This window comes from Carassius gibelio, chromosome A13 (genome assembly GCF_023724105.1).
Source record: "Carassius gibelio isolate Cgi1373 ecotype wild population from Czech Republic chromosome A13, carGib1.2-hapl.c, whole genome shotgun sequence".
Classification (NCBI taxonomy): domain Eukaryota; kingdom Metazoa; phylum Chordata; class Actinopteri; order Cypriniformes; family Cyprinidae; genus Carassius; species Carassius gibelio.
The window spans coordinates 10,498,059-10,515,554 of record NC_068383.1 but is presented as its reverse complement, the minus strand read 5'-3'; the positions used below and the strand labels follow the sequence as shown (position 1 = coordinate 10,515,554).

General features: G+C 35.3%; 3 protein-coding genes and 1 long non-coding RNA gene across 6 annotated transcripts; 2 read left to right on the top strand and 2 right to left on the bottom strand.

Annotated features, from left to right (window-relative positions):
* Positions 1–2,632: 2,632 nt before the first annotated feature.
* LOC128026114 (palmitoyltransferase ZDHHC16A) lies at positions 2,633–8,730 on the bottom strand. 3 transcript variants are annotated; one of them, XM_052612856.1, is made up of 11 exons: positions 8,583–8,730; positions 7,109–7,357; positions 6,819–7,013; positions 6,626–6,717; positions 6,486–6,514; positions 5,438–5,571; positions 5,043–5,147; positions 4,243–4,316; positions 4,028–4,151; positions 3,785–3,855; positions 2,633–3,695 (listed from the first exon to the last, which is right to left on the bottom strand). In XM_052612856.1, exons 2-11 carry the CDS (start codon positions 7,346–7,348, stop codon positions 3,593–3,595), a joined length of 1,167 nt encoding a protein of 388 aa, XP_052468816.1. In that variant the 5' UTR covers positions 7,349–7,357; positions 8,583–8,730; the 3' UTR covers positions 2,633–3,592. The 3 variants fall into 3 exon arrangements, 2 of the variants coding, with proteins under 2 accessions (XP_052468816.1, XP_052468817.1); XM_052612857.1 differs by having other exon boundaries at positions 5,052–5,147; XR_008186349.1 differs by having other exon boundaries at positions 3,618–3,695; positions 4,028–4,146.
* A 648-nt stretch (positions 8,731–9,378) lies between these two features.
* On the top strand, positions 9,379–10,934 carry LOC128026115 (histidine protein methyltransferase 1 homolog). Its single transcript, XM_052612858.1, has 2 exons — positions 9,379–9,570; positions 9,812–10,934. The coding sequence occupies exons 1-2, from the start codon at positions 9,469–9,471 to the stop codon at positions 10,676–10,678; spliced, it is 969 nt and encodes a 322-aa protein (XP_052468818.1). The 5' UTR covers positions 9,379–9,468; the 3' UTR covers positions 10,679–10,934.
* A 67-nt stretch (positions 10,935–11,001) lies between these two features.
* LOC128026116 (phosphoglycerate mutase 1-like) lies at positions 11,002–13,876 on the bottom strand. Its single transcript, XM_052612859.1, has 4 exons — positions 13,626–13,876; positions 12,667–12,941; positions 11,901–12,081; positions 11,002–11,518 (listed from the first exon to the last, which is right to left on the bottom strand). Exons 1-4 carry the CDS (start codon positions 13,762–13,764, stop codon positions 11,349–11,351), a joined length of 765 nt encoding a protein of 254 aa, XP_052468819.1. The 5' UTR covers positions 13,765–13,876; the 3' UTR covers positions 11,002–11,348.
* Positions 13,877–14,284: 408 nt separating this feature from the next.
* Positions 14,285–16,364, top strand: LOC128026802 (uncharacterized). The gene is made up of 6 exons (XR_008186530.1): positions 14,285–14,418; positions 14,749–14,920; positions 15,173–15,189; positions 15,294–15,352; positions 15,541–15,882; positions 15,963–16,364. It is a non-coding gene; the product is annotated as an uncharacterized LOC128026802 (long non-coding RNA).
* The last annotated feature ends 1,132 nt before the right edge of the window (positions 16,365–17,496 follow it).

The window sequence follows — 17,496 nt, the reverse complement described above, 5'->3', positions numbered from 1 at the left end:
CTTCAGGGGCTCATTGCGTCCTACCGAAGAAAAATACATAAAGGTAGAAATGTAACCTGAACAATGTCCTTGTCATTTAGAGATGCACTAAGTGGTCAGACTGATGTAGCCGGGTGACATTTGTAAAAATCCTGTTTCACAAAAAGGGTTCTGATATCTTGTTAAAGAACTAGATCAAATGTAATAATCCAGTAAAAATCAGCATCTAAACCACAACCTTAGTCCCAACAGTCAAGCCAGCTCAGCATCAACTATAAAGATGAAGAGCTCATTTAGGACAAAGGGAAATCCCTTTGAAGGCTATTGGTTCAGACCAGCAGTGGCTGAATCATTTGTATACAAACAAAACGTCACAGAATCACAGCACAAATTTCAAAAGAAACATATACTTAATTTCAATTGTAATAAACCTGCTTTCGAATCAAAGCAGAGGTCACTGTGACAGACTGGGGAAAAAAGCAAAACAAAAACAAATTATTTATAGTGTCTGAGATTAAAGCCTTAATCGGGATTTAGTGGCCTCTTTCCCATCATGCATCACTACTAGTCAGATAAGAGTTTACAACAGCAGAACGCCACAAAACAAACACAAACTATCATTCAGCACTTTAAATTTGAAAAAGTAAACATATCAAACCATTTATCCTTAATTACTAAACTTTTCACTGTGCATTCTTCTGATAAACAAAGACCATAAAAATGTATGCTGGCATATACAGTCCAAGTCCATGATGTACTGTAATAACCAGCATGTTTCACACACATTTAAAGTAATACTGGAATTCCACACTCACAGAAATCAAACTAACTCTGTAAGTCAACACAGCCAGTCCATCTTACATCTTACAGACTTACAAATTCTTTTCAATTACTAAATGCAGGAGATTAAAATGCTCATTTAATTTGGCTTCCCATGGTAGGATAAATCAGAACAGGGAACTTTGGTGTGACAGAACAGGTATGAAATGGTTTTAAACAAAACAGTATCAGCTGAGTGACCAAAAAATCTGCCAAACTTTTTTTTAGATTTAGGGTCTTGTACTAAAAAATAAGTAGGTTACTGTATATCAACAACCTCAGCAGTTCTAGTAGTATCTCTAAACAATCTTATCTTGCACACTGCTAGAACTGTGTGTTGTAAGCTACTTACTTTTCAGCACAACTGTTATCGTTGGTTGATAGTCTCTCAAGTTTGCAACTCCCATGGTCTGATCGGTGACTTATTCCTTTAATCAGTGAAAATTTACTGTATAGTCACTATTACGACTTTTTGCAGGGGTTTGAAGGACAGATCAACTCTACATGCATGGTGCTACAAGATGTCCATTCACAGAAATACTCTGACTCTCAGCTAGTAGCTTAGTCCAGTTTCTTCCAAAATGTACACGCCCATCATCTGTTTGTAAACCTAAAAATAACAACGGAACAAATATGAATCAAAGTAGATCATCAAGAGAATATCATCAAGAAATAATCCTTGCCTTTACAATCCCTCACCTGAGTTTGGATGTATGAGTACTTTTCACAACAAACTTAATCCAGCTGGCTCTATTTTAGACCAGGACAAAGAGTTAGTAATAAACTGTAAAGCCTAGGATTGTCCAGAATAGGTGCAACCTAGCGATTCCATTATGTTTCCATAGTGTAGGTTCTGTCCTTGTAAAAAAAACAATAAAAAAAAATAATAAATCCCCCTACCTGCCCACTTTGAAATAGCGCCTAGAGGTTTTTAATATGATTTTGGTGATATAAGGCAGGGGTTTTCAAAACTGGTTCCAGGCAGGGATCCCCAAGGGGTCACAAGGGAGTGCATGGAAATGTTTAGATAAATAGATAAATAAATTAGTAAATAAATAAATAATTTAACAAAACAGTACTAAAAAGTTTTATTAAATAGAAACAAATAATAATTTAGGCACATTAATATTAATTTATAATACAAGAAAATATGGATTCCTTTTGAGTTTTAGAATCTAGTTTTAGGGGATTTAGGTCTCTTGCACAATAATTCATATTTGGGGGTCCATGGCATTTAAAATAATAGAAAACCTCATACTAAAATAGAAAAGTAACCCAGATTTTATCCTTTTTACAGTGATACGACCTCTAAAATATCAGAATGTAGCCTATCTAAAAAAATACAAAAATACAAATTTGCCACAGGCAGACAAATACATTTTCTCATTCAAGGAACACCATTTGTAACAGGATTCCTTGACAGACCAAGTTTTACCTCCTTATTTGGTGATGTATCTGGATGCATTCCTGGAGGTCAAGTGAGACCTTTTACGTATCATTTCAAAACAACTTCCCATCACTCAAAACCAGGACCAAGCCCCTGATGCAATGGATGCCTGAATGAATGCATTACTACATGATCCAAAATGTAAAAAGTTCCAGTCAATGACGTTAACAAATTATATTTTGTTTTTGCAGAAGAAAGAGTGTGTCTACTTCACTTTTAATTGAGGTTATCAAATGCACAAACCCGTTGTATTCCGCCGAATCTGCAGTCATTCCAGCCTCTGCATTGAAAAACTGGGGTGGTGGACTGTCAATTGGAATTTAAACTGGTTTGTGGAAACAGGGAATTTTCTTTTGATAGCTATTCAAATACAAAAGTGGTCATAAATGAGATTTTTGAGGGCATTTATTTTGTAATGCAACATCAGATTTTCCTGAAAATGGCGGAATGACACTCTGGGATAGTGGACTATTAATCCACTATTAACAAAAATAAAAACATTAAATGGTGAAATGATGGTACACTGCCATCTAAAGGCAGTAATATATTTAATGCACAGTGATGTATTTATAAATGTAAAAAAAATACAAACAAAAGAAATAAACTGTGTGATGATGAAACAAGAAATGCTGTAAAAAACATTAATCAATAATACAATTCTAGCCAAGTTTATTCAGATGTGGTTGACTTTGAAGTATTGGATTTCAGTGGATTTAAATAATGATACTGTACGTGACATAAATAATGAGTTAAAAAATTATATTTACATAGTCAAACTTAATCTCAACCTGGCTACAAGCCCTGATAGTTTACAAAAAAAAAAAAAAAAAAAAAATTCTGCCATTTATTTACCCTCCACTTGTTTCAAACCTGTATGAGATTCTTTCTTCTGTTGAACACAAAATATTGTATATAAGTAACTTTTGCCCATACTAAGGATGTTAGCTACCATCAACTGTTTGGTTACCAACACTCTTCAAAATATCTTCTTTTGTGCACAGCAGAAGTAAGAAACTCAAACAGGTTCATTTAGGGGTAAGTAAATTACAGTATTTTTATTTTTGGGTGAAATATCCCTTTAAACACATTATCTTTCATAGATCACACAGACAACAGTCATGGATTTCATTACAGAATACTGATAGAAATATCCAAAATATGCATGGTGGGGTTTTTTTTGGAGAACAGCCCTTTCATTTTGCATCCAGTGAGATCCTAAATCCTGGCTCTGCAGACTCCCGTGTTCCCAGGTCTCTGGTTCTGAATTCAGTCTTGGCACAGTGGGTGAGACTCACCCTGATGAGAATGTTGCTCATCAGCAACTGAAAGTGTCAAGTTTTTAATATCTCAGACTTGCATCATGTCTTTCTTAAGAGGGTAAATATCCCATGTCAGCCCGTCACCATATGGGCTGTGTCCAGAGGGTAGGAGAACTCGTGTCAGCCAATGACTGTGTAGACAATTATGATAATTTACATTAAAATCACAGCTTACAGACTACAGAAAATAACAAAGACCATGTAAAATGTGTAATTTTACCTTCTCTTTTCTACACCAAAGAAGACCTTCCAATTGTTTAGTTTACCATAATTGAAAGGATTCCGATAGACCTTTAAAAAAAGAGGAAAAATGTAAATCATAGATCAAAAATAATAAAACAAAAATTGACATAGCTATCAGAGATCACATAATAGAAAGAAACTAAATCCCAATCTCCCTGCCCTGTATAAACAGTTAGAAAAGTCACATTTTTTATTCTGAATGGCCTGAATACACCCTTACCTTTCCACGTTTCGCCAAACGTTTGGCCTCTTTGTTGTTTATATGGCGTTCAATGCTGGTTTCTCCACAGGTGATAAGTACAGCATGCCACAGTGTGAGAGCTCCTAGGGTGACTGCCACTGTGCTGATGGAAAAACCAGCAAACATAACAAAAGATGCCAGTCTATAGAAACAGTAAAACCAGTATTGGGGCCATGGTTAAAGAACAGACGTACCTTGTGAGGACCCACATGTACATAACACTCTTGTGAAACATTCTGTCTTTGTAGGTGTATGGAGGTTGCGAAACCTCCGGTGTCCGTTGAAGCATCACAAAAGCAAAAATATTTTATATTATTTGAAATATAAAGCATAATAATAAATATTACTTTACTCATTAAAAATATATACTTATGGGTATTATTTAGAGATACAATTTTGTAAATATAAATATATAAAAATATTATGTGTGTATATGCAGAAATGCACACATATGTTCAAATATTTGGGGTTGGTGAGAATTTTTTTTTTTTTTTACGTTTCTTACGCTCACCAAGGCTGCAATTATTCAATTAAAATACGGTAAGACCAGTAATATTGTGAAATTTTATTACCATTTACAACAACTCTTTTCTTTTATTATTTCATACTGAAATGTATTTCTGTGATGGTAAAGCTGAATTTTCAGCAGCCATTACTCCAGTCTCCAGTGTCACATGATCCTTCAGAAATCATTCAAATATGTTGACTTGGTGCTGAAGAAACATTTCTTCTCACCATCAAACTGAAAACAACACATGCACATTTTTCTGATTCATTGCTCCAAATGGAAATTATAGTGTGCAAGATCGAACCAAGCATAGATTAAAAAAATCTAGTTATGTTCACCAGTGAACCAGAAATATTTATTTAAATACGTGCTGTTAGAATTGGGATAAGGAATTGGTGCTTCATGGCTTGCTGTATAAGAGTGTTAAATAATGAACCAATCCCAGCTCTAAATCCAAATCAACAGCAGGAAAAAGACTCGAGGCACCTGCACTACCTTCCCAGCCATGCCTTCTGATGGGACAATGCCGATGAGCAACCCAATCCCTGTCACCGGGACACCCTGTTTCTCCGCTTCTAAGTGTCTGAATTGCTATGGAATGGCAGAGAAACAACTGGAGGTTAAGACATGCTCACTACCCCAGACATTGAGAACAGAAAGACAAAAGGAGAGACACAACCATTCAGAAAGAGATGCATTAAATGCTATATTAACAGGAACACAAAACACCTTGTTCTTCAGAAGAAGTAGAGAAAAAATGTGTCTCACTGAAGTCTTTTCCAAGCAAGTGAAAGATTCAAAATGTTATGATACCAAGAATAACTTTTACTAAATGGAAAAGACAAAACTAAAAATGTATTTTAAAAAAAACTAAGTCTTACATCTATGGCATTGTATGCATCGATAAACAGACTGTGACCGCTGATGCTACAATACATGCAGCCCAAAGTCAAACAGAGACAAAAGGAGAAGAAGTAACGATGATTGTAATGACCAACACAGTTGTTAAGCCAAGCTGAATATAAATAATTAAGGACTTAACTACACAGATGTGGAAATATATTAAATGGATCTGCGCTCACCAAATGGAATTTAAATTATATATAAATTCAATTTAAATGTAAATCTTATTGCTACTCAATCACTTTGTGTCATTCTAAAGCTTTAATACTTTTTTTTTATCCTATGGAATGCAAAAGGGAAACTAGAGAGAAACAATGCCTGTCCAGCTCACAGTTGCCTTTTCAATATTTTTCCAACAGGGATTTTTGTAAAGTCTTTGTCACAAAACGATAAGCCATGAACCAAACCAACCAGCAACAAGGTGATTCAAAATAATCAACAATCAAAATAAAATATGTTATACATTCACTGATTTAAAGATGTTGAAATATATTTAATGTTTATTGCAAAATTAATATATATTCAAATATATATGTAGCGTCATCTGGGGGGGGGGGGGTCGGTTTAGTTTCTCTGATTAAAAGGTTTTTTTTTTATTCAGAATCATGGGTAAAGTAGTTTTAAACAAGGAATTATGTTGGTAAACATGATTATTAAAAAAATAAGTTGAAAAAATAAAAAGCTGATAGTTTTAAACAAAAGCATATGCCTTAAATGATCAACCTCGTAGCTCGTAGCAGTAAGTTGTCTTTAAAGCTATATGTGACGAGTGTGGCGGGGCCGAGAGCCGTGGGAACAGAGGGAGGTGAATTCTAGTGAATGAATGCAATACAGTTTTTGCATATACAAGTTTGCAACAACATGAGTGCAGATAAATGACAAAATTGTATTTTTTGGTGAACTAATCCTTTAAACTGAATGTTTAACTGTGTAAAAACAAGTAAATAAGAATCTTAGAGTAAAATAAGACCAAATGGATGCACATTTTTACAAAATGTCTGGATTATTGTGATTTAAAAAGGATACGGCAATGATGATCCATTTTTAGAATACAGCTGTAATGAAAGATTTAGGGAAGTTTATACATTCATAAATTGTATAAATGACACTGAGTCACCAGTTATATTTTATAAAACGGTTTTGACAGAGAAAACAGTCTCTCTTACGTTTTACAGATGCCACAGTGATGACTTCGTGCTGGTTTAGGAATGACACACTTTTTACAGAACGACACAAACGGGACATCATTATTTTTCGTCTGAAAATCAACAAGAAAAAAAGATGAGCTGTTAGGTCATGAATAACACGGAACACACACATCTGCCCTACTGGATTGTGGCATCTTTAAGGTTGCCGAACCTTTGGAGGGTATCCAGGGGGAGTTTTTGTGGCCTTGTAGTAATGGAAGACTATCATGACCAAGTTCCAATGTCCGTAACAAATGTGCCAAATCATCCAGCCAGGAGAGTATGTTTGGAGGACCAACGGTAGAAGGCAGAAATAACCGATGAAAACCACAGAACTGGTAAGAGCTACTACTAAAAATACAAAAACCTGAAGAGAAGGAGGTGAGGGAACACAGGGTGTAAGAGAAACAGACAATGTAACAAAATAATATGAGTGTAATCATGAGAAATTAATAGATTTACCATTCCAAACCAGCGTGTGACAACCTCCACCATCCAAAACACTGGTTCAAGGATGCAGTCCAGCAACACTTCAGAGTTGGTGAGGGAGTTAAAATAAAGGGATTTGAAGATCAGTCTGATGTAGTTAACAGGCTGCCTTAGTCTTCTGGCCATGCGACTGCGACTGTGCCTGTGACTGTGCCTGCAACACCTGCGCATGCATCGGAGCAGCAGGTGCATAACAGTAGAGCAGGGACGCATGTTAAATCCCTGTAAACACAAGATCTATCTTTTATCAACCTGTTCGAACATCAGCACAAGCAAGTTTCTCTGCCTACGGCCTACAATTTGCTCACTGACAATAGCCCTCATGCAAAACCTATAATCCAATTAGATTAATCAGGTATCCACCTAAACACTGATTGATCCAAACCAATAATGTAAGCATGAGTTATTTTTCCGATAGCCATGGATTATCAACCATTATAGATATGTACAAAAGGTTGATGACCTCTTTTGTTCAGTCTATAAAAAATCTGCATACTTTACATGATTGCACTGGTAACAATGCACCTAAAACACCCGCCACTTAATTTTACTAAAAAAAAAACAAAACAAAAAAACAAGGATGGCTAGGCAAGTGATTAATGCGTGTTTCCATGGATTTGTAGTTGCAATCAAACTATTAATCTTAAAAGGGTGTCAAAACCATCCCATAAAGATTCGCTAGATGTGAATTTGGATTAAAATATGCATAAACAAGGACCTGTGATGATGAAAAGAAACTATGTTATTTACAAAGGTAAGGCGTAATCAATGGCAGGCCAGCTTCAATGTATTAATCATTCAGCTGTGTCCCCAGTAAAAAAAAAAGGATGTTAGTATGCATTGCATGACCAGACATTGTAAAATTCAGACATATGAACTATTGATATGGATAGACTACATATTCTGATTAAACCAGTGAATGTGAAGGGAACACCACCCATACGATATAACAATGTAATTGTTACAGACATAAGCAGAAAGAGATGTAATAGTTATAGTGGAAAATAGATACTGTGAGATTTGTGTAAAAATGGTCAACATCATACACCATCCCCCCTGTCATAAACAGACTATAATTTTAGGGACAGATTCTGAGTCTGTGACTTTAAAAATATAATTAACAGAAAAACATACACAGATATTGTTAAGTTAGTACACTGGTCAAAACACAGTGTCAAAATAAAATGTCTAAAAGATATTTACATATTTAAATATACTATCTATATGTCTGTCTATCTTTCATTAATCTATCATCTAGATACAGAAATCGTATAGAAATTAAGTACGACGTATTCATTAAATACCACACAATTTAACGTGATGGTTTGTTTACGCGTGGTTTATAGTGATGTTAAGTAACGTTACCTCGACCAGACTCAATCAAACAGCAAGAGCTAAGCATCAAAGAACAAGACATGGCAAAAATTTGTACAATCGTTTGTCCTACCTGCCCAAGATCTCCTAAACCTGCGATAAAATCAACTCATGTTATCGCTGAATGTTTTTATTTATTTTATTTCGAGATAGGCGGAGACAAATAATTTATATTCCTTTGATTTCATCTGTGTCTCCGTCTGACTCTGACGCTCATAGATGTGAGCTGTCACGCTTGGGATTCTGGGAATCGGAGTTTAAGGCGTGGAAATCAGAAATGTTATCTGGGAATTTTTTATAATGTATATTTTTGTATTCTTAATTATCAAATGTACGTTAAATTATGTGTTATTTAATGAATTAGTGGTACTTCATTTAGGTTTCTATAAGCTTTAAGACAAACGGCAGTAGGAAATTGTGGGAATTGTAGTTTGATTCGTGCCCAAATCTGATTCGCAAATCGGTTCTTTCGAACACCTCCTTCAAAGGAACGGCTCAAGAAACAATTCAGTGATTGTTTTACATCCGAGCGTGGCTCTGAAATCAGAGATGGTCTTATTATTTATAGCCATCAAATGGCTTTGCTCAAATCTTCGCTAGAACAGCCCAATAAAGAGATATTACGTGTTTACGGGTTTATTATGTGTTCTTTGCTATAACGTAGTACTATTACAGTGTAACTTATGTAGTGAAATCGAATGTGTCCCAGTTTGTTGCAGTCATGAATAACCAGTCCATAAAAAGTATTTAAATCTATTTTTCTACTTCTAAAATCTGTTGGCTGAAAATGTGTTTTTTATAAAAAGCTGTTTAATAAATAAATCGGACATACTTCTGACCCTGTTCAACCAATGCTTTGAAAAGATCCGACTCAAATGAACAATTAGTTCAGGACTCGGACAACGAAAGTAGATGTTCACACGTGCTAAGGCTATTCGTGGGTCGAAATAGTGCAAGACATGGCCTTCAGTTTCAACTTCGATATTCCTTTACAGACAGAAGAAACACACGATAAAGAAAGCAAAGACGACAAAGCAAAAGATGTGCATCTTAAGTGCTCGGTAAGAGAATTTATCATTAGCTTGTTAAAACCGGCTATATCTTTGCTTATGCTTGAAGACAGCTGACTTTAAGATCTACATGCTTGAAATGTACAACACACTTTAAATTCTAAGACTAAATTATATAAAATTTGAACAGTTCATGTGAAAGCGTGAATCAGTAATATGTGGGTTGTAGTTACTCACAGTAAGATTTGATTGCATCTGTCAAGATCAAATGCACATTGTGGTGTTTTCATAGGCAGCCAGTGCAACCTTCTCAAAGAAGATTAAGGACGCTGTGGAGCACCAACTTTTGTTGGATCCTCTGTCCCACATTGAGAACTGGGTGCCTGAAACCATTACCATAGGTGCCCTGCCTCCCCTTCTTTGTCTCAACGAATCAGTATTTGAGAAGACTGCTCCTGAACGAGAGGACAGTGAGGAGATAATGGCCAAAACATTGACTCAAAACTCTGACCTCATCTCTGGAGTCTACGAGGGTGGACTTAAGATATGGGAATGCACTTATGACCTTCTCGAGTACATTGATGATGCAGGAGAGACCTTCACTGGGAAAAGAGTGTTAGACTTGGGCTGTGGAGCAGGTCTACTTGGCATACTTGCATTGAAGAGAGGAGCCACCAAAGTTGACTTCCAGGATTATAACAGCACTGTGATAGAGCAGTTAACAATGCCAAATGTCTTTCTCAATTGTGAAGAAGATGATGAGAACGAAGAGGAAAATAGCAGCCCACCGTCAAAGAGGAAAGCCCTAAATGCATCAGAGAAGTTACTAGAACATTGTGGTTTCTTCTCAGGTGACTGGAAGTCTTTTCTCATACTTATGCAAAATAAAACCCCATCGCCGAAATATGACATTATCTTCACGTCAGAAACCATATACAACACAGACTACTACTCTTCGCTTCATAATGTGTTCTGTGACTTGCTTGATGAGAATGGTATTGTTTATTTGTCAACCAAATCTCATTATTTTGGAGTAGGAGGTGGCCTCCATCTGTTTGAGAAGTTTGTGGAGCAGAATAATGTCTTTCAGATCAGAAATTTGAAGGATGTGGAACAAGGCCTGAAGAGGCATGTTGTATCATTGACATTCAGAAAGTGACATTTCATTTCTATTGATAAGTCGATGTTATTATGGTGCCAGTTAAGATAATGGATGCCCATTCCTTTTAGGCCAGAAGGCTTGGCTATGGGATCTTAAATTGTGCTTGGTGTAAGAACTAATGTTAAAACCGCAAGAGCGCTATCAGTGAAACTGGAGTTTGCTGAAACACTCTCAGATGATTTGTTCAAGTCAATGTTCAGTCTGCAATAAAGCCCTGCAAAACCATCATCAATAAAGTCAGGAATTGGCATAAGTTTACTCGTACCACCCTATATATATATCTCTACAACTTATTAAACTGGAACACACAGACCAACAGACAAACTCGACGCTGGTTTAATGTGAAAAGAAATGTACTTGAAGATACAACACTGACCAAACATTCTTCAAAATAAAGTGGAGACAAAGTAAATTATGGAATGAATTACATAAAGACAAATCCAAACAAAAATGTGTAGTCCCTGTAAACTGTTTAACTAATAAATACTCACAACCATCCCAAAATTCTAATATTTCAAATTGGTTACATATAGGCCCCATAATTATATATATATATATATTTTTACTTGTATATACTTCCTCCATAGAGCTCTGCCTCATTGATGTCAAATATGGGAGTCTTGTTTAAAGTACTTCAGTGCTGATGTATAATTAAAAAGTATATGCTCTATTTCTTGGCTTTGCCCTGTGCTGCCACAGCCTCCATGGCTTTGCGAACAGTTTCCTCGTCTCCGAGGAACTGCATGGGCTTGATGGGCTTCAGGTTCTTGTCCAGCTCATAAAGAATAGGGATGCCTGTGGGCAGATTCAGCTCCATGATGGCCTCCTCAGACATACCTGTGAGTGAGGAAACAAACTATGAGACTATGGAAAAAATTAAATCTGAATAATATGTGGTGACCCCACAAGTCTTTTTATTTTTTATGTATCTATATAGTTTTTATTAACGTACTCAGTTTTAATATTAGTTACTTTACTGCATCAAGTTTAATTAAATGAAAATGAGAAATACCTTGGCATCTAGCAACTTTTGATTTCATGTCAACTTTTAAGTAATTTTATGAAGAGAAACTCTTCAATTTCTTGCTTATTAAAAACTACATATAAGATTTTATTGATTTAATGATTTAATTAATTTCCATGACTTTTCCAAACCTGGAAATCATATTTAAAGTATTTAAATGATGGTGGGATTGAAATGATAATGTGGGATAATTACCTTCTAAGTGTTTCACGATGCCTCTCAAACTGTTTCCATGAGCGGCAATCAACACTCTCTTTCCTTCCTTGATTTGAGGCACAATCTCTTCGTTCCAGAAAGGTAGCGCCCGTGCAATTGTATCCTTCAGACTCTCACAAGAAGGCAGCTGGTCCTCAGTCAAATCAGCATAACGTCTGTCCTTTAGGACAAGCAAGACACACAAGATAAAAAGTTAGGGCATTAATCAAATGTTATAAAACATATCACTATATAACAGTGGTGCTCTTTTAGGCTAATAGAAATTCTTGATTTGTTTGTTCTAGGTCAGAAAAACCAGAGCGCTTGAATGTTTTCAACATTTGTATACACTTTCTATGCAAATAAGGTTTGACCTTTGATTTCTGACTATTTGAACTTATTAACTATTAGGTAAATTTTTTTTAACTCATGAGTTGGGATTATGCATGTTAAAATGATTTATGAGCACTGTTATTTTCGTTGTAAGGGATGCAAGAAAAAAAAGTTAGGATAGGCATGCTGTCACTGTATCATACATTCTGCAAGCTCAAAACTGAGCATATCCTCTAGAGTAGCAGCTATTACACACCATGTGCATTTGTATACACTTACAAGTTATTGTTTCTTATATCATTTGAGAAATTATGGAATCTAAGGAGGGGGAGCCACTAATTTGAATGACAAATACATCTAAAATATTCATTTGAATGCAACAGATTAGTTGCTTAAATTACCATAATGAATAAAAGATGCTTGAAGACCCCACCTTGCTGATGATACTGTAAAAGTCATGATCTGCATCCATAGTTGGTGGAGGGATGTCGTAGGAGCGCCTCCAAACCTTAACCTGGGCTTCACCGTGCTTGGCCGCAGTCTCTGCCTTGTTTAACCCAGTGAGACCACCATAATGGCGTTCGTTCAGGCGCCAGGTCCTGTGCACGGGCAGCCACATCTGATCAATACCATCCAAAACAATCCATAACGTCCGAATAGCCCTCTTCAGCACAGAGGTGTAACAAATGTCAAACTCAAACCCTGCATCTGCAAAGACACAGTGTAGATTTAATATGAAAAACTGAATTCAACATAATACAACTTAATATAGTGAGATCCTCATTTATTTTTCTTATTATTTAAATTGTATTTAATTATTTTTAATACAGCATAGCCCTAATATGGAATTAAAAACTATACAATTTAATATTAGTTTTTTTATTATAGAATATTATTTTAAATAAATAAAAATAAATAGAATAGTTTTGTATTTAGAACATGTTAACATTAATATTATTAAATTATATTAAATGCATAACTAATCGGGCCAAAAAGTCATTTTACACATCCCTGACTGAGAAATTCAGCACATGAACAAAATCACGTCCTGTGTTGCACGTTCGCAACGGGTAGGTCCCGCCCTTAACCTGTCAGTAAAATCCAAACCGCCAGCTCATTGGTTCAGAGCGTACACGCGTCATGTCTTAGGCGGGGATGCATGGTCTTCTGAAAGTTATTTGAATTTTCTGGTTTGATTTCTCTCATTAAAACCCAAAACTTTCAATGTAAAAATCAATTAGACAAAGCAGGCGGGCAAAATGATACTCAATTTAGTCATAATAATGTACATGTTCTTTCAAAAACGAATCTACATCTAAAATTATAATATACTTAGGACAGCAGATTTACAACACTCATTTAAAATGCTGGAAAATATAATACTATACAAACCCTTTAAAGCTTGACCGCCTTTCTTTGCTTCCTGAACCCCTGTCCCGCTCAGATCCGCGTCGAACCAGCCACAGAAGCGATTCTCCTGGTTCCAGCAGCTCTCGCCGTGGCGAATGAGAACCAGCTTGTATGCAGCCATCTGAGACAGAGGTAACGTAAGCAGCTGAAGACAGCGCGGTGAGCTCTGTGCTCTGGTCGAATAGGTTGCTTAGCTCTGTAGAGCGTACTGTAAAAAAGACCCTCCTCTCTCATCTGAGTCCGTAATGAATGACGTTCCGACCTCCCCATCTCAACGCTCAACCAATCAAAGCCTCGCAACAAATTAAACTGGAATGGAAAAAAACCGTGACCTTCCTGTAACGCCTCTGCATATTTTATATTAAACCTCCTGTAGCATTTTGGGGTTAAAAATATTTTAGCAAAAATAAGAAGGAATATAATATATTTAATCATTCATAGTTCATCTACCCTACCAGAGATATGCGGTGCAATAAATTATTAAATTTTGGGCGGATTAGTAACTTCCCGTTAAAGGTCATTGGGTGTATCTTGGAGATGAGGTTCTGGAGAGCCAATCAAAAGTTACTTATGTAGGTGTGGGCGGGGTTTAGCGCGGAACTGCGGATGTTTCTGAAGCCTGATCTGAGCGTTTTTATCTACTCGAATAAATTATGTTGCTGGCGTATGAATAAAAAAATAAAAAATAAAAAACAGGATTTTGATAGTAACTATAAATCTTTAGAACTCGAAATGTTCTAAATTTGCCACACCTTTCCAGTGGATATTTCTCAAGGTTGGTTCTTTTTGAAAATATTGTAAGAACTATTACTTAAAAGTCCTGCCAACAAAAAGCCGTCGAACATTTTCAACCGTTATTGCCTAGAAATAAAAACAATCTTATTCCTTCCATTAAACTCAAGAAACTGCTTTGCTTACTTTAGTCTACATACTGGAGATGTTTGTTGCCCATTACTCTGACTGAGTATACACTACGGAGCAGTCAGTACTCGAATGGAAAAATTACAGTATATTTTAATGGAGACAAAATTATTATTATTATTCTATATATTTATTTTTTTGTATTTCATCTCTTCTTTTTTAATGAAAATTTTTACATTTCCAGGTTTTTCCAGCATCAGAAGTCATCGTCACAGTCGTGTAATTTTCCAAATCAGTGAATGGGAGACTACCACAAATATTTTATTTTTTTTGCATTCCCATTTGCTCAAATAGCAGAAGACTCAACAATAATGTTTTCATGACTTTCAAAACTTTTTTTTGTAATTTGATAAAAGGTATTATAATACAATGTATAGTGTTATAAATGTAAATTAAAAAAAGAAAATACAAAAAAGGATGTTATGTATAATAATAATAATAATGACTGCAATACAATGTGATTTATTGTGCAGCCCAAATGTCTATTCTCTTTTAATATATATATATATATATATATATATATATATATATATATATATATATATATATATATATATATATATATATATATCTCACTAAAGAGCTTTTTTGTCATGCCGTCACTGCAGCAGCTGACCAGTTACAGGTAGGTTGACCTTTGACCCCACATACACTTCACAGGAAATGTGAACTAGGTTTACACTTGATCCTGGTATTCGTCTGTACTGTTGTCTCTGTTTGACCTTACAGGATTAAGTTGAACTTTTCCCAAAATGAGTGACTTCATTGCTTTCGTCAATGCCTTCAAGGTATGAACATATAACATATACCAAATGTGGTATAGATTATAATCTAATAAATTATGGTGTCTGTAATAGTAAAATATTATTACACCTCAGTTTGATGAGAACATTGTTATAGGCCAACATCAAACGTTTTTATTTTTTATTTTAAATGTCATTTGTCTGATTTGTACTTTTTTGTTGTTGTTTTTCAGGCCTGATACACATCTAGAGCTAAAGGAGAACTCAGACACCCAAAGGTACAAACATTTATTGATCATATATTTGAAAACGAGAATATTCTTCTTTTTAGGGGTTTTGCCCTTAAAAACCGCTAGATGGAGCCTTTCTCAAGATATGGTTTTATGTTTACCTTGACACACTGTCACTCATGCTGCAGTATGCTTAAAAATAATGCCACAGTGCAGTGTGTACATAGATCAACATCTTAAATATGAGACCAGAATGTGTCCTGTGCACACTCCAACACTCAAAAATACCAGGATGAACTGGAATGGGGCAAAGAGAACTGCATTCAAATCAAACTAATCAGATAGGTAAATACACTGTGCACACACATAAAAAAAATATGCTCATTTTATACAGAATTTACATTTTATACCCGTGTGTTTTACAGGTGGCAGAGCTCTTTGAGGATCTGAAGAAGAGAGTGTCAAAATGTAACTAAATTTAGCTCCTCGAACCCCACAGACTACACCAGCCTGCACAAACAGATAATCATCCTGCAAGTATAGACAAATACACACCACATTACACTGTTGTTTAAAAGTTTGAGTCAGCAAGATATTATTATTATTAAGAATTTTTTTTTTTTGCAGTATCATGTGACACTGAAGACTAATAAAATGATTACTGAAAATTCAGATTTGTGGTCACTGGAATAAATAATTTTTTTACATATATTAAAATAGAGTTGTTGTTTTTTGTAATTGTAGCAATAAAGCATGAATATAACACTTTTTACTGTACTTTTGATAAAATAAGCATAGCCTTGGTGAGCAAAAGAGACTTAGCATCAAAACAGTCTTAGCCATCCATCGCTCCACAATCATTGTAACAATTGTGTTGTGGACATCACTAGAATTCCTATAGAATTAAACATTTTTTTAACTTTAATTATGGTTATCGAGCTTCGTGAAGCTTTTTAAATGTGTTACCATAGTTGTCATTTATATTCCAGCTCTCTATAACACCTGGATTATTTTTTTAGGAATTTCAGTGAGCCATAAGCTGTATCTGCATGTTTCAGTCGGGCATGTAACTGGTTGATTTAAGACTCTTACAAGCGGGCACTCTTCTAACCTTGGGAACACCATAGAAACACCAAGTTTTCTTTGGCATTATTTTTAAGTTTTTAACATTTGATAATGATTATTTGGGTTTGTCATGGTAAATGTAATGCACACTACGATTCAAAAGATTGGGGTTAGTAAAAAAAAATAGTCAAGGATGCATATATAGAGATAAATTCATCTCGGTAAATAAATGTATATTTCAAATTAATGTTTTTTGAACTCCCAATTTCTGAAGGATCATGTGACACTAAAGACTGCAGAAATGGCTGCTTGAAATTCAGATTTGACTTCACAGAAATAAATGATACATACATTTTCAGATTATTTATTTTACTTATAATAGTATTTTTTTTTTCTATTTATTTATATTTATGTCAGTGGTGGCTAATTTTAAGTTACCACATCTGGTAAGGTTAGTAATGGTAGTGTGGTACCTGCACTTTCTCAGATAAAGCTCTTGTTGATTCTTAATTCATGGCTCAATTGACTGTACAGGTTCTCGTATCTTGCTGAAGGAAACTCTCTAATGCCTCATCCACGGCCTTCCTTCCATTGTAACTATGCTCTTCACCCCGTCATGGAACTGTGGTAACTGTCACCATGGAAATGCTTGCTCTCAATTACATAGATTCTATATCATCTTTACATCATTCTGTAAAGAAAAAAATATGTTCATGCAATCCTACCAAGTGCATGTTTTCACAAGATGAACCATCCATCCTTCTGAACCCCTACAAATTGCAACCCACACTTGTTTATCTTCATACCTGTCCTTTTTTGCATTATATTACATGGAGATGTACTCTGCAGTACAAATGTTAAGTTTGACATTGAAGTCATTACAGATGTATGTTG